Source organism: Ambystoma mexicanum, chromosome 4q (assembly GCF_040938575.1).
Source record: "Ambystoma mexicanum isolate Mex_15411 chromosome 4q, UKY_AmexF1_1, whole genome shotgun sequence".
Taxonomy (NCBI): Eukaryota; Metazoa; Chordata; class Amphibia; order Caudata; family Ambystomatidae; genus Ambystoma; species Ambystoma mexicanum.
The window spans coordinates 79154470-79172274 of record NC_090928.1 but is presented as its reverse complement, the minus strand read 5'-3'; the positions used below and the strand labels follow the sequence as shown (position 1 = coordinate 79172274).

The window sequence follows — 17805 nt, the reverse complement described above, 5'->3', positions numbered from 1 at the left end:
TATCCATATTTATGGAGTTATATTCAACGTTAGACTGTCGGGTAACCAACAGATAGTATTAAAGATCGCCGTCGCGTAGCTCTCCTTTGTGTACATTTTAGACAGAATTGTGTGATGACGTCATCACACGTTTAATGTTAAACAAATAGACACCCATTTGGTTGTCACTAAATCTTGCAGATCAGATTAGAATGCCGTTCCACGAGGCTATGACCACAAATGAGTTATTTTATTTAATCATGGACTATTACAAAACCATGAGCCTCTGCTACTAACCCAACAGAATAGGAACGTATTTAGGAAGACCATTCTGTAATTAGAATTATCTCTTCACAGAATCTGCTATTGGAGAGTTATAAATACTCACTGCTAGAAAGGGAAAACTGAGGCGGCTCAGGCAGCCATTGAACCGAATTGAATTCTTTAGAAGCAGGAAACCCACTGTATCTACAGTAAGTTTCCATTTATTTTGCTCTAACCTTTTTTACTCACCATCTTGATATACGTGGAAGACCGACGTAAGCAACAGAGAATCGAAGCACGAGAAACACTTGGGACACTACATCGAGCCAGGCCGTGCAGCCAGACACCTTGAAGCTGAAGGGAGCTGCGCAGTCCGACATGCTGAAGACGAAGCAGAGTCGCAGAAGACAGCGGGAGCAGGAACAAGCGAAGCTGACGGTCAACCAGAGAGTCTGAGGAGCCTGAGCAGGACGCCACACAGCCAGAGCCTGCATTCAAGGTCCGGATGCCGACTGGGTCCGTGAGAGGGGCTGGAAACCAAACCAGGGCATTCTAAGGAGGGTCAGGACCCAAAGCAAGTTGAAGCTAATGACACGTGGGTCAAAGACCATAAGAGGAAGGACAAACCAATGCGCCACATCAGTGAACACTTTGCAGCAGAGTGAACCAAGTGTCCTGGAAGGCCGATGTAAAGGGGCCTGAGACCTGAGAGAAGTACAAGGGGAAAAAAGTTGAAACACTGTTTAACGCGTTATATGTAGAACTGTACCTGGCAGGAGAGTACACCAGATCTGTTCAGTGGGACAGGGCAACACACAAGGGTATGGGGCCCATATGAAGGTGGAATTTCACACCCTTATGAATAACACCCAGTTTTAATGTATATATTTAATTTATTTATCCATCGATATGGAGTTCCATCCATGGGTAAACCTTAAAGTAACCTATTGCGATTTCTTGTAAATAGCGCTCCTTAAGCTTCATTTTATTAGCAGATTATCCATATTTATGGAGTTCTATTCAACATTAGACTGTCGGGTAATCAACAGAAATAGTATTAAAGAATGCGCTTGCATGGCGCTCCTTTGTGTACATTGTAGACAGATTTGCGCAATGACATTATCACATGCTTAATGTTAAACAAATAGACAGCCATTTTGGTTGTCGCTGAATCTTGCCGATCAGAATAGAATGCCGTTCCACGAGACTGTGCCCGCAAATTATGGCAATTTTATCTAATCATGGACATTTACAAAAACCATGAGTCTCTGCTACTAACCAAAGAGAATGGTAGCACACAAGCTAGCCACATGGGTCAGGGACCCGCAAAAAAAGGAAGAGACTCTTCAAAGAGGCTGAAGCCCAAAGCAAGTCGGGGAGAACCCAGGAAAATCAAGTGATCTGGGCCGACACAGGAATGGAAGAACGAGTCAGGGGGGGACCCGAGAAGCCCAGAGGTATCTGGGATCTATGTGAAAAAAACAGGGAGAACCCGAAACAGCCCAGAGGGCATCTTGGACCAATGTGGAAAAGTGCAAGAGCATAAAACAAGGGATCAAGAACCCACTTTAGAAGTGACATTTGCTTAAGTTCTGAATTATACATAGTCTGGCAGTATAGTGTACTAGACTTGGCACAACAGTTTTGAGTTGGAAACAAGGGGAAGGGACTCCTTTTTGTATACTTAGGAACTGTATCACTCATGTTATCATGTTCTGAACTGAACTTTAAAGGGTTGTGTCCAGAGGGTGTGAGAAACCTCCTCTGTATTAAGAAGACACCCCGTTTTTCCTTAGTTAAAGACGGTTGACATTTTACATTATGGACATCCTGACAGAGTCCTTAGTATTTTTGTCGAGGCAGGCAACCCCTCATAGACATAGGGCAAGGTAGGTTTTTCCTTTTATGTTTATTGTAAGTCTTTGACAACAACCATGCTACCACTGTGTCACTCATACTTCTGCACCCTTACAATATCTTAAGTCTTCCTCAAATTAATCTTTAGAAGCCATGTGTTTTTATTAAGCTTTAACACCTATTGTCTTTGTTTTTATTGCTGATATACTTCACCTGTTCAAACCATTTTCTTTTAATACCAGAGTTGTCAGTAAAACAAACCTTTAGTTTGCCTCCTCCTTAGCACTCTTGTCTTGAGAAAGATTTTCTAGCCTTGGAAATAGTAATCTTTTCAGATATTGGTTTTGACTACTGATTTTGTCAGATATCCCAGACTTTCACATACTTTAATGATATTCCATAATTGGGTGCCGTCTTCTTCTTATAGACTGTTAAATATTCAAAAGGTTTACCACTTTGCATATACAATGCTTTGTAAAATGTACTCTGGTTCCAAGAATGCAGTGTAATTTTGGTATGTTGCTGCCTAATGGCAACATTCTTTCTTGACTTGGCGCTTTGTATAAAAAAAACACGATTGGATTTTCACTACAATTTATTTCCCTCTCTTTCTTTAATTTCAATCACCAAAATTCAGCACTGTCTTGCTTTACTTGGTTTCTGTCTCATGTAGAAAACAAAATGTAGCATTTTCTTGCTCGCCTCAGTCTTTCACATATTGAAAGTTTAGGGATTTTTGCTATAATTACCAGAAGGGCTAGTTTGGGGCTTCTAACATTGGCCCAGATTAGGTGTTTAATATTGTGCACTGAACATGGGTCCCTCTGTAGCAATTGTTTAATAAATGATCAAACAAGGTTTGAGGGAAACCTGCTTGTTTTTGATTCAAGTGATCATGTCTGTGCTTTGTTAACTAAAACATTTTTGGAACAAAAAGTAAAGTCAAATATTTTCTGTGCTCTTTGAAGGCCAACATGACGTTTACAATGGGGTTTACAGCTGTATTACCTTTTAGTCATGAATCTTTTTTCCTTTTACAGGTGGTCTCCTTATACCCTCAGCACACTTTGGAGCCTATGTATGTGGTATGGATATTGATTACAACACTGTCCATGGAATAGGTAAGTTCTCTTAAACTTCAAAGCGAGTCAGACGTCATACAGAAGTTTATCCATTTAGCTCCAAGTCCATAAAGGATAATTAATTGTTATGCAGTGTGCTGCCTGTTTACATTATTCTTAATTGCTGAAAGCAGACTTGGCTTTATCAAGGACATATCGAATGCTCCACATCAAGAAATATTTGACAAAATTAAACCTAGATGGATACTGGCATTACAAAAGGTCTTGCAGAAAAGGTAGTGTGTGCCTCACGGGGAGGTGGCTGAAGTGGATTTGATAAATGCATGTAGCAGCTGGCAATGGGGTATTCCTAACTGGTTAACAAATTGTGCTTGGGCTTTGAAAAATATCAGATTCGAATTTACCTACATATTTGGACTAGTAGCTCCCAATGTTCTATCTGTGAGGAGTGTATTAAAGGTGCTAATTCAGCACCAGATGGGGGGGGGGGGGGTGCACCTACCACCTATGGAAATAAGGGAGAGGGGATGGTGGTCCTCCTAAGGGGAAAACATGGGTACCCTTAACGAACTGCAATCACACCATGAAAGAAGGGTATCGGGTAATATCCCATTAAATGTCACCATACATATAGTCGCTGGGAAACGGCATAGGCAACATTATTTATGGGGACAATACATGGGGTAAATGGGAGCAGGGGTGTCCCCTGCTCCATTTAAAAAAAAAAAAAAAAAAATGTGGGCGTAGCAGGGGTGTCCCCCGCAGGTTCAATGAGGTAATGTTGCTGCAAAGAAAAATGGTGCCATTCTTGTATGGCAACATTTTTGCAGGGATGTTATCACATGGAACCGAAAGAAGGCCTGGCGGAGAAAAATCCGGCGCTAGGGATGCACTTTGTGTGCCATCGGCCGAGGGAGCTTTTTGTATATTACGAGAAAGGGAAAAATCCCAGCTAAACACATTTAGAAGGGATGCTCCCAGGTTGAGCCTCGCCCATTAAACCTGCTCTGAAATCATGGTCAGTGCACCACGGGTTAGGGAAGAGGGAGACTGAACTCAAGCTGCATGTCACGGGCAGACCAAAGCAGCCACGAAAACACTGGTTGGTGTAATGACAGGGTGGACCTGAGCCAGAGAACCGTTCACATAGCTACGAGTGCCTGTCCGCAGGTGGTTATGGGAATGGGAAGCTGAACAGAGTGGCGTTCCTGCGAGGACCAATGAAACGGTAAGTTTCTATGTCCTTGGTAGGTGGCCAGCCTCCAGATTATCCACCACAAGTTTTGTGAAGGCCGTTATCCAGCAGGTACAGCGTGAATGTCTTCCCAACCAGAAGCATGGTGTCTCGTGTTTCGTTCGCAATGGTGCTGACCAATGGCAGAATAATAAGTCCCAGCGGTCAGCACAAATGTTATTTTACTAATTGCGAACTGTTCCCGGAGGGGTGAGAAGCGATGTGACGCCACATGGGGAGGTGATGAGTTGGGATGCTGTTGACCTGTTTGCTCCAATCACGTTCGACTTACATATGTTTAGCCTATGCGTTTCTTGGGAAACATGGAAAATATGAACATCCTGAGCTGCAACTGTTTCAAATGCATTTGCAGTATAAAACGAATGCTCTCTGTATGCCCAGATGTCGGCTCTCATCAATCAGTTCCAGTCCACTGTTTGGTTTGATTTTTGCTCGCCCAGCTGTATTAAACAGCATTGTTTCTTGCCTGATGTGTGCTCCTTTTTGATCATGATTTTTATATGGTGGGATCGGAGGACACCTAATGCAGGCGCATGCACTGCTGAGGTAATTCTCTATTCATGTTCTACGTGGGTGGTGCTCCCACTGCTGTGGTTATGCTGTACCTATTCTATGTAAGAGGATATTTGATCGCTGAGGCCCCTGCTGATGATCTTTCGGACAGGAATTTGGAGTGTTGTGACCTATGATGTTCCAGTTCTATTTAAGTGTTGTGTGCATTGCTGAGGTCTTCAGTGTGGGGGTGCTTGCACTGCCCCAGACAATGTAGTGCCTTCTCTGTAAGTGGGACTTGTACTGCCCTGCCCCACGTTTTATCTGTTCTTCGTGTGGTAATCTTGCATTGTTGAGACCCACAACGTCCCTGCTCTGTGTACGGAAAGCATGATCTACTGTGATTCATGGTATACCTTTTCTATGTTGGAGGTGAAGTGTGTACTACTGATGGCTATGTTAAAATGGGAGGGGAGCTTCTACCGCAGAGACACGTTTTGAATCTGTCCCCTGTGTGTAATCTTCTACCCTGGATTTGCGCCTCACTGAACCACTCCACCTATTCTACATATTGAAAGCTTGCATTGGAGTTGTCGTGATTCTCCTTTTCTGTTTCTCTGTGGGAAGTCTGAACGGCTCCTACTCGGGTTGACCTATGTTTTGTGTGAGCAAAGTGTTGTCTTATGTTGCTATTGTACCTTTTTATTCTTTTTTTTTTTTTTTACATGCAAGGGAAAACTCACACTGTTGGTGCTAATCTGTTACATTTGTCAGATGGTGTCTGTGCTACTGCACTCTGTGCTTTAGCCGTTAAATGCGAGACACCTGCTTTTCTGTCGGGTGGCCTGGTGCTGCGTGATGGTTACCATACAGTTAACTTTTTCAACTGTATGTCACATACGTTTTACTCTTGCGAAGGAGCAAACTCATTTTTACTATCTTGAAATTACATTTACTCCCAAAGATTAAAAATTGGGAGTAAGATACTCCCACCTAAAAATCCTTTCTTGAGCACTGGTAGAGAGGAGATGGAGGGAGACTGAGGAGGAAGAAATTCAACTGAACACAGAGGTGAAGGAGGCTGTAGGAAAGGCATAGAAAGACTGGGCAGAAGGAGAGCTGCCAGAGTTGGAGAGAATAGGGTGAGGAACCAGTGGCATGCGGGAGTGATAAAAACAAAGGTCAGAGAAAAAGATCCGGAGGAAAGCAAAGCCTTATAGGGGAGAGTGGGAAAGCAAATTCAAGAAAGAAGACCTTTGCAACTTGGGTAGAGAAAGTATTTTGAAGCAATGGGGGAGCAGCCAAGGAAAGGTTTGAATTGCTGTCAGAAACCATTAAGCTGCAGATTCGCCCGAAGCCAGGCACCTTTCGTAAGACCTAAGGATACCAGGTGTGGATACCTGTGGGCCAAATTTGGCACCTCATGACTTCAACAACGACCAAGAAAGGCAGAGCATAGTCCGAAAAAGTAGTGCATGAGAGTATAAATCCCAGAGACTGATCGAATGTTTTTCCCGCTAAGGAAGCGGGCCTGAACTAGGACAAGAGAGGGAAGTACTGAGGGCCCAGAGTCCTAAAGAATGCCAGATTGGTACTTCTGATCACCCTAACTCCATCATCTGTTCCCAGTTAAATTCGAACACCTGCTTTGGTTATGCACAATAAAAGGAACAGTGGACTTTAGGGTTTTAAATCGTCGATTGATACCTCAGTTGTGACCAGGGCTTTAAGTGGGCCAGGGCTAGGCAGGCCTCAGCCCCGCAGACTCCAAATATTGCCTTGACCTGGTTCTCTGCAGGGCTCTTGGACCTGACTTTCCCGACTAGATCTTTTACTTGTAGTAATGTAAATACAACTGCGTGACAAGACTGCTATTCACCAGTGGATGCCACTATCAGCCATGTTTATAATTACATTGGTTAAATAGATTGTGAATTAAGTTGTTTTCAAACAGGTTCGATTATTGCAATACATTATATTAAAGTATTTTCATTACAATGTTAATTTGTACAACAGAATCACAGATTTCTTTCAAAGTATTTGTGGGATTACATGGCTCAGTGGCCTATCTTAGTTTGAAGTTCTATTTTATATATGAATATATTTATTTTGGTCAATATTTTTCAACACATTTATTTTTATATTTTGAAGTAGAATTTACTTATTTTCATTGCACATATGAAAACTCGATTGGGTCATAATTAGATAGGTCTCAACTCTTTGAAAGACTTTGGGATTTAAGGATGCTCCAGGCATTCCTTAGGCCCCACCCCTCAAAATGCGCATCACGGAACCCCAACCCCTGATTTCCCATCCCAATTAAAGCACTGGTTGTGACATTCCCCTCTCTACTTACCATGGACGGAACATCGCTAGATGTTCACCTAAAATGGTGGTGGATGTATTACTCCTCTTCGAAAGGTTTGTGTAGTTTGGCCATCAGGGACAAGGATAGCAGACTCTCAACATCCCTATTGGCTATGGGATAACAACCTAACCATATCTATTCACCATTGCCAACTGCAAAATATCTCCATTTGTATGGTATGGTTTATGCACTCCCTGGTGTACAGTTATGGTTTGGACCCCACACTCACAAAATCTGTTACAAAGATTATTTGAAAATTATGTGAACTATTGACTTCATCACAGTGGGGTGTGCATTACTATTTCTATCTTGGAAATGTTTTCTACTTTTTTACCAGTTTTAAAAAGGTTTAAAATGATTATCTAGAAAGTAAATTTGCCATTTAAAATAGTGTTTTTTTGTAATTGTAGGAAAAGCTAGTCGGAAAAATCAGAAGTGGAGAGGGCCTGATGAGAATATCCGGGCCAATCTTCGCCAGTATGGATTAGAAAAATACTACCTGGATGTGTTTGTTTCTGATGCATCGAAGTCCATATGGAGGAAAGGGATGCAGTTTGATGCAATCATCACAGATCGTAAGTTCAATGGTGCTCCTAATTTCGTGTGCATTCGTTTTTGATGTCAAGCTAGTGTCCCTCTAAAAAATAAAAATCAATGATTTATTGGCAAATCGTATTTTGTACTCATGCGTTTGAGAAGGACATATTAGCCTCTCCCCTTTCTGTCAACACTAGCAACAATTAGCACCCGGGTGGTGGTGGTGGTGGAGCCAGCCAATCAAGTGACTTGGATCGCGGGCTGAATCGAACGATAAAAGTCTGCGTTCCAAGCAACCTGATGGCTGCTACCCCACCTAGCCATCTTTCCCCTTGGTCACTGTTCCCTCACCACACTCCTACCCTAGTCACACTCACCTTTTTGTTTTGGTAGTGGCTCATCCACTGCCAGCCTCCCGGGTCGCTGTGGAAATGGAAAAAAGGCTTGGCTTGAAGCTCCATGTTCCAGCTCCATGGCGGCCATCTTAGTTAAGTATTTTGAATGAATGAATGGGACGCTGCTTGGCGTCTTGTTCATTCTTACAAAATACATTACTGTCCAAACCCCAGGTTTGGGGATTTCAAACCCGGGGTTCTAATAGCAATGATACCCGATCCGGCAGGCCGGATCGGGTGTTGACGGCACCGGGGCCCATTGTTCAGGCCTTCACTGCGCTGTGGCCTGTAACTTCGGCCCCAGGCTGTTCACACCCGATCCGGGCCACTGAATCATGTATAATTGTTTAAGTGTTACTGGTAATGCAGGATTTTGTGTAGGCTGTTTTTAGAAGGGGGGTTATATAGGTTCACAAATGCATTTTGGCGGATTATCAATTTGCATGTGCATTTTGTATTGTAGTTGTCATTTGTATAGGCCATAGTCAATCTATACTTGAACCCTCAAACAACCAAGGCCTTAAATCCGTTGCAAACGCCATTGACACCATCTACATAGACCACGACATCCACAACATCATCATCATCTGTGCTGACCTGAACGCCAAATGCGAAAACGTAGATGCGCTTCGCACGACCCCTGCAGCATGCACCTCTGCCGACGAAAGAGGCCTGGCATGGACGAAACTCTTGAAATCAATAAACTTGCACAACGCTGCCGGACTCCTAGCACACACTACGCAGATTCCAACATGGGAAAGGCAGGAGGCCTCAGCAACACTGGACTACATCTTCATAACCTAGACGCTGATCCCGTACATATCGTCCTTCAAGGTCCTGAAAACAGACGAAAGTAACCACAACTCCTGATGATGTCCTAGGGGGACACCGCCCCAGAAAAAACAATCTACCCTGTACAGTCGAATCAAACAGACAGCAAACTCGACTGCGCCTAACTACTGACAACATACGAACAATGAAGGAAAAACTGACTGCCGCACTCGAAGCAAAGGCTCCGTCTCTGAACATCCAGAGACCGGACTACCTACCACTCGCGCACCGAGTCAGCTTCGCCGGAAGCAGGCCAAAGCACCAGGCGAACAAGCACACCTTTGACTCCCAGGTTGTACGTCAACGCCGCCAATTGAGAAACCTGAAGAGAAGGGCACAGACTCGACAACCAGATGTGGCATGGTCTGTATACTTCAAGGAGGCCAAGATCTACAAGTCATGGATCAAACATCACAGACTGACAATGTACCCGAACGACGCCGAAACAATGCTAAAAACCCTGGCCTCAAAAAAATCCAGAGACTTCTGGAACCTCCTAAAAAATATAACGGGCCAGAAAGTAGCCCCTATCTCAAATTCCGTCTCGGAATCAGATTGGATCCATTTCTTTACAGACCTGTTCAGGGCCCAATCTCCCCTGGAAGCAACCTCCAAACACCCTATCCAGGAACCCTCGGTATTGCTGACAGACGAAAGCGACATCACTAGAGTCATAACTAAACTCAAGTCCTCGAAAGCCCCAGGCCCAGACGGCCTCACGAACATCGACCTGAAAAAGCATCAGGAAGAATGGGCAGCAGTGATCAGCCAAATCTTCATACAGTGCAAAAAATCAAACTGTATTCCGACATCATGGACAGAAGCCATCCTCGTCCCGATCTTCAAAAAGGGCTTTAGCGAAAATCCAGCTAACTACAGACCCATCGCACTTCTAGACATCATCGGAAAAATTTTCGCAAGCCTGTTACTGACGCACTTCCAAAAATGGGCTAGAAATTCCCCCAACGCTGACCTGTTCCAGACAGGTTTCCTAAAGGAAGAAAGCACAGCGGTCAACCTACTACTTCTAAACATCGCAAAATCTAAAGTCATGTTAGGTGCCCCACGGGTGTACCTGGCCCTAGTGGGCCCTAGTGGACCTTTTGCAGGCCTTTGACAAGGTTGCTGCAGTTAACTGTGGTCCAAACTAAAAACGTGGAAATGCTCTCCAGCAATACTGGACCCGATCATGGCACTACACACTAAAACATCACTTCGTGTTTGCCTCAACCACAAGGGCCTGCTCTCGGATAGTATCCACTCGGCCCATCCTTGTTCATCGTGTTTCTTGGAGACTTTCAAAACTCAGAAAACAACATCCGATCCTTTCCTCAAAAAATAGGCCAGACCTGTGTGTCCAGACTATGGTATGCTGACGACCTGATTCTACTGGACCAGACCAAAATCGGACTTCAACGCCAATTAACCAATTTAGCAGCATACATGAAAGAAAACAACCTCGAAATAAATAAATCTAAAACCAAGGTCGTCCTCCTTTCCAAATCCGCAAACAAGGAAGGAAAAAATAGGGACGGTCATACCTGGTACCTGGACAATGTCAAGATCGAAGTGGTCAAAGAGTACAAGTATCTTGGCATCTGTATCGACAACTCGCTGAAAGAAAGCACAATGCAAAAATGCCTATGGGACAAAATAAGAAATCTCGCAGCCCAAACAAGACAAGTGGACAAAAAATGTGGCACATTTTCACGGTCTCCAGCCATACAATTTTACAAGTCAAAATTCATCCCGACAATGGCATACGGAATTAACGCCTCCTTAACTATGCCTGCATCAATCTGGCTGCAGCTGGAAGGCTACTTGTAGAAATCGGTCCTCGGCCTTCCTAAATCAACTTCCATGGCTGCAATCCGGCGCGAACTGGGCCTCCTCTCCCTAGCGGCAGTGGTGGACAAGAGCGCTATGCAACTGTACAGGAAGATTCTACAAACTGACACACTCCCAGTGTATCAAGTAATCGCGGAAGAAATAAAAAACGGGACCTGCAAACCACTGAACTGGGTAAAAATTCTTCAAGGAAAACTCAAAGAACTTGTCTGCACAGAACAACAGCTCATCGGCAATCCGGTAAGAGTTTCAACCAAGATCGAACTCCAAGACTGGATTACCATAAAGGACAGTCCCCGAAAACAAGCTACTAATGCACCTACCGCCAGTATACAAGTATAAGAAAACCACAAGTACTGCGAAAAATTTCAAAATACAATGCTAAGAAAACTCTTTATGAGAGCTCGACTAAACCCGTTACACAGCAGGGAAGTTTTAACCATCAGATCTCTGGCAACATCTAATCTCTGCCGGCTATGCGAAAATCACGAACAACCAGAAACAATAAGACATCTCCTCACGACCTGCCCACAACTGACCAAGGAGAGAGAAGCCTACCTCTCACCACTTATACCCTATCCATCGGCGATAGACAAAGTAACGATTTGGACTCGGTTACTATCCGGGGAATTCTCAAGATGGACAATGGCATCAGCCAAATTCCTGGAAGCAGCTTTAAAGAAAATCAGCTTCGAGGGGATTGGGCCCTCCGAAGTATTCCATATCTGACAGGTAATCACCACAGCTGTGCTGATTACCTGTCCTAGATCTGGAATACGTTGTCGTACCATCCCATCGAAAGAACGTTACCATGTAAGAGAGTAACTTGTTCATCTCGGCAGCAGTACCAGACCCAACATAAGTCATAACCGCCCAAATCACATTTTACGTCACAACTTTTTCCAACTAAGTGGTGACGTGAATACCAGAAAACAGAAATCATAAAGAACACAAGGCGACTTGTAAAAACCTTTTAAATGGTTAAAAGACAAGTAAATAAAAAAGCTCATATTACCATGATTCTAGTCTCAATGTGCTTATGGTGGGAACACCTGTGTGGACCGCAGTCCAGATTATGGGTAATTCTGAGAGGTTTAGAATGCGTGTGTGAATTTTCGCCAAGATAAGGAGTTAGGTCGGCTGGCTGGGCTCCTATAAGCAGCAACCCAAGAGGCCAGGCATGTGGGATGGTGCTGGGGGAGGCCACAAATGTGTGCAAGTGACTCTTTGTGTCCAGCTATCCTTCATTTTGTCGTAGAATGCAGCTGTATCCCAATGGCAGAGGTGTTGAGGCAAGTTTGATGTAAGTAGGCTTAAAAATGCTAAGTGTCCAGCTAAACCGGATTTTGTCCTAAGTCGTAGCTGCCTGCATTCGAAGTGTGTGGATGGATAGCCGTGCCTCTGGCAGGTGTCAAATGAAGTGGTACGTTTATACGTAGCTAGAGCTCGGATTAAGCTTATTTTTGATGTTGCTGTGTCATCGGATTGTCTGTGGGGAGGTGGGGGGAAAACACCTGCTACCCTCGTAGATTTTTCTAGGCATTATGGAGAGGCTACCCTCTGGTTTTATAGGCACGACAACTGGCTGTGCTAGTACGTCTATAGGCGGGTTTATAATGACATTTTCGAATGTCCCATTTTCGAATGCCTTTTTCTCGAATGGGGGTTCCCCCCTCCCAACCCCCTATTTTTTTTATTGACCCCTTTTTTTTTACTAACTAAACCAAAAAAAGATATTAAATAACAAATAATATATTCAGATTTTTTTTTTGACATTTTCTTTTTCGACAAAAAGGCATTAGAAAATGTGCGTTCGAAAATATGACCGGATACCCTATAGGCGTGACGGGCCTTAACTAAGGTACATCAATATTTGTTGTTATAAGACATAGCTAAAGAAATTGATTCATGAAATTGCATTTACATGCTCAACCTGTGCTAGAGGCATGTCGTGGATGTCCAAGTGACAGTTTAGCGTGGTTTTTATTGTACTGCCAGTGATTTATTCCTTAGTGACATTTTTCACGTATGTTAAATACTTCTACATGTTGCCAAAAGTGATATCTATGGAGCCTTCAACTTGAACGTTGGAGCTCAATCTTTAAAAACAAATCTTAGCCCTCAAATTGAAAATGATGTAGTACTTTCATCACACACAAAGGCAAACCTTTCTGATTGCCCCATTTTGCGGAGCTTATTTCGAGAGATATTTGGTTACATTGATTAGTTTTCTGTTACAGATTGCCCCATTTGATGCCTGTGATCGCTGTGTATTTTAACCCATCTGATTCATAATATCTGATATTGAAAGCTGGTGGGGCTGCTTATTCAGTGACCTGCTTGGGACGTGGACAAAAACGGCTGATATTGCGCAAGTTTCAAGCAACCTGTTCTTGTCATCGTTGCTCGCATGTGCTGTCTCTGGCCCTTAGTGTCTTTGCTATGCTGCATCTATTTGGTTATTTTGTCTTTGGTGACACTTCACCCTGGCTGTCAGCAGATGGCGGCTTTGCACCAAAACACACGGTGAAACGTCATATTGAATTTTTACTGTACTTTTAAACGCACCTTCGGGCTTTAACAAGTAGAACGCCAACTATGCAATTAAATATCCTATTAAACTAAGTGCGGTTTATAAAATAAATGGCTAACTTCCAGAAAATAAACTGGCTCTTTATCCACTCATCGTTTTGATTCATTTTTCAGGTTGGATCACTGTTCTGGGATCAAAATACCGATTTGATGAGCAGGATATAAAAACAGCCCATAGCTCCTGATCACTGGGTGATGGCCTATAACTAATTCCAGGAGTTAGCGTAGCGTGACACAAATTTAATTCCACATGAGATGTACACTTTCCAATTGCATTTGTCCGATTAAGGTGCATCATTTACATGTTTACTAATGTGTTCTTTCTAGAACAGCAAAGAAAACCGGCTACCCCTCCCCTTTTCACACTTTTAATGACCTTGAGCTTCGGCACTCTGTGCTACGATTGAATAAATCCTCTGCACACTCACCAGAAATCTGTTAAAAACAGTTTAATGATTCATTGTTTTTTCTAAAAACAGTTTGCATAATAACGGACATTATGGGTACCATCCCCTTGCACAACACATCTTGTTCTGGTGAAGTCACAACAGAGAACGAACCACACGTCACATCTCTTGTACCAATAAGAGTTGTTCAGATCACTGTCTCTTCTCTCACATGCTTGCTAACGAGTTAGCTGGGCTACACCATGGCGAAACTTGTGCTGGTAGCGGATCAAGAAATAAGAAAAAGAAACAGGGACGAAAGAAAATCTTCCCCATTGAATTTATTCAAATTGTTTTGGAAGTAGAAAAGGAGCAAGAAATTGTTGCTGGCGGGAATTGATTCCACCAAAAGAAGATGGAAGTTATATAAAAACAATTGCCCTATACATGCGTGAATAGCAGAGTCCCCTACACGAGGAAAACGGGTTCCAAAAAACTACATCCGCAGTAAGACATTCTATGTCCTGATGATGGCCCTGCTCGTGATCAAACAATAATGTCTTTTGGACAGACATATTTTGTAATGGGAGACAAAGGTTTTGCTCATCTCAACAACGGGCCATCACTCTGTACAAGATAGAAAATGGAGTAACATCTAGAATGAGTCAAAACATCCAGAGACAGTTATCTGAACAACTCATATTGGTGCATGAGAGATGTAACGTGTGGTTGGTTCTCTGTTGGGAGTTCACCAGAACCAGGTGTTGTGGTATAAAATAAGAGAATATTTACACCTTTTTGCACTAACCCCACAGTGTGATTGGTTTTAAATGTGTGTTGGGGCGTCCATGTGAACTGGCAAGGGGATGATACCCATAATGTCGGTTGTTATGTAAACTGTTTTTCCAAAAAACAAAATCATTACATTGTTTTTAAGATTTCTGGTGAGTGTGCAGAGGATTTATTCAATCGTAGCACAGTGTCATGGCTCAAGGTTATTAAAAGGGTGAAAATGAAAGGGGTATCCTGTTTTCTTTGCTGTTCTACATTGTACTGAATCTTCCCTCTACCAGACAGGCCCCCGTTATCAAAAAAGTTGGGAAGTACCCGTAGTAAACACTGTCATTTTACATATTTCAAAACACTTTAACAAATCCAGGGAATTAATCACCTCTCCCCAATGGTGAGCCACCGCCTTTTTTTGAATAGGGAGACAAGCCTGGTAAGCTTAACGCTTGGGGGGAAAAGGGCAAGCAAGACCTCACTGGGGCTGACCCGCCTCTTGTAGGACAGGAGATCTCTATACATAGCCTCCCTATGTTTAAGACCCAGTATCTTTGTTGGGTGCGTGGGAATTAACCTATATGATGGCTGGAAACAACCTGTAAGGATGGCTGGCATGGTGCCCGACACTTTGGTTGCACACAGCTCACCATGAAAGTGAGCACAGTTGGAAGGCCCACCCCTTGGCCAAAAGGAAGATAAAGCACCAATCACTGTTGGAGAGGGAGAACTGCTGAACTGGAGGAGCCTCTCCTGCAGGCATATGTGACAGCGTACGCGGGCATGAAGGCCCGCAGGAGGGCTGAGACCGCGAAACGCCACCTGCGCGGCCAGAGCAGAAGCCGGGATCACCTGGCCGAAAGAAACAGCAAACCGATGTACCCACTCACCACCCGGTGTGTAAAGAGCACCATGGATCCGCAGGGCAACCGCGTGAAGCTACGACAAGCTGTGCCTGAAGTGGGCTGTACAGCTGGGGACTGAGAAGCTCTGCTGAGTAGGTAGACCTCCCAGGCTCTCCTGAGGAGTACTGCAACGAGATCAAATGTTGCTCCAGAGAGGCGAGATAGGGGAGGCAAGATCCAAACAACGCCAAGGGCAACCAATACCTAGCAACTCTCCCCAACCACATTGCCATTTTCTGCTCCGATTTTCAGTGCTATGCTGATGACACTTAACTCATTTTCAGGCTTCTTTCGGCCACCTCCTCTCCCTCTCTCATCTCTGATTGCCTACCTACCATGCAGGATTGGTGTGCCGCCAATGATCTCTGCCTGAAAGCCAGCAAGACAGATCCTCCTCATCGGCACACCTTCACCCTTCTTTCCTGTCACTCTCTGGCTGGCCTCCCTTGGCCACCCTCCTACATCCACCTGCGAGTCTAAGAATCTCAGGGTCATCTTTGACTAACGCTTTTCCTTCTCTGCCCACATCTGTCTCTAAAAAGTCAAACTTCCTACTGCACCTCCTCAGAGGTATTCTGCCTTTCCTCTCCTTCCCCCCCAGAAGCTCACCTTCTCTTGAGCCCTGGTTCTCTCTAGGTTGGATTATTGCAACAGCCTCTTTCTAAATATACCTGCTTCTACTCTCCGCCCTTTGCAACTGATCCAGAACAGGACTGTGAGACTTGTCCTTGGCCTCAAGCCCTGGGAGCGTATCTCTTCAGCCCTGAAATCTCTCCATTAGCTCCCAGTGGCTGCAAGCATTACATTAAAGTCCCTTTGTATTGTCCACAAGGCTTTCTGGGGCCTGGGTCCAAAACACCTTCAGCTGTCCCTCCGTAAATACCTTCCCTCCCGAGCTCTTTGCTCCTCCATCTCTATGTCCCTCAGGGTCCGTAGTTTATCAAAGAAAAAGCTGGGGGTAGACCTGTCTTCGGCTGAGGCCTCCCTCTGGAACAGCCTTCCTGCCACTCTGAAACGTGAGGAGAACCATATCCGGTTTCGGAAGCACCTCAAGACCTTCCTCCTTGCTTCTTCCTTCGCTCCTCCTCTCCCCTTCTTATTTGTTCTGTCTCGGCATCGTGCACCTGGTAACCCTCTGACTTTCGGGCCCAGGTACCTGCTCACCCTGCCACCCACCCGCACTGCAGCCTGGCAATCCCTTGCACTGCGGTCTGTATCTGTAACCCTATAGTTCCCACCCCCCTCCCCATGCCCATCCCCCTTTTTTATGCACTTATCAGTCACACCCTGTCTGTTGCCTTAAACTAGCACTTGCCACTTGCTGGCTGCACTACCATTGTTGCTTTATATTTATTTGTGTTCCTTTGCTCAGCACTTTCCACTCCCCACCCACGCCAATGCACTTTCCCCTTTCCCTCGCCAGTGCACTTGCATGTTCTCAATTTCACTGGGCCTAGTAAGATCGTTGTTTTGTTCTCCCTTGTTCCCCTCCCGTGTCCCGTCGCGCTCTGAAATACTTGTGTTCAAGCGCGATACAAATAAAATATCAATTTCAAGGTGGCGGGTTATGTGCAACAAGCCCCCAAGCGGACTGAAAAGGTAGACCCCCAGGTGGGGTAAGCGAGACAAGACCCCAAGGCAGGGTGAAGGAAGCAAGACCCCTAGATGGGGGTGAGCAGTGAAAATCCAAGGTGGGGTGGGAAAGACACAGAACCCCAATGCAGGGAACAAGAGCCAAGACTCCAAGGTGTGGGGTGGGTGAAGTGAAAAACGCAAGCCGCAGTGAGACTTGTGTGGACTAGAACTGTGCCAAAGAGACACTTAGCCTTTCGGCTTAGACTGTGCACCTGGGCCAGAGCACTCTCAAAGACACATAAGAGTGGGGGTCAAACCAGCCACCATTCATTTGACATAGCCAAACACCTAATTGTACTTTTTGTTGTAGTAGTGTGTTTTTCTTTTCTAATGATGGGGCAGACGCATCTTAGTATAGGATTCTGGACTGTTGACTTTTTTCTTGATTTTGTAAAGACATTCCCGACTAGCAGCATTATTTTGTATGTCCTTTGTAGAGTAGGGCCAAGATTCCTAGATTCATGGAAAGAATAGGTTTGTGAGTAATAATGCCACACAATTTTCTGAGACACAATGCCACCTTGTCAGTCTCCTGATACTGACCTACCACAAGTGGTGTCAAAGGTGGGATTAAACTGATACAAGATTGGGCCCCG

At 44.4% G+C, this 17805-nt stretch overlaps 1 protein-coding gene across 2 annotated transcripts in view; it reads left to right on the top strand.

The window, feature by feature from the left end:
* Positions 1 to 17805, top strand: part of TRMT11 (tRNA methyltransferase 11 homolog) — a 907372-nt gene that overhangs the window by 518484 nt on the left and 371083 nt on the right. For both annotated transcript variants that reach the window (XM_069607505.1, XM_069607506.1), the window contains 2 exons: positions 3141 to 3221; positions 7708 to 7872. In XM_069607505.1, the coding sequence (XP_069463606.1) occupies positions 3141 to 3221; positions 7708 to 7872 (246 nt within the window). The remainder of the gene's footprint in view (positions 1 to 3140; positions 3222 to 7707; positions 7873 to 17805) is intronic.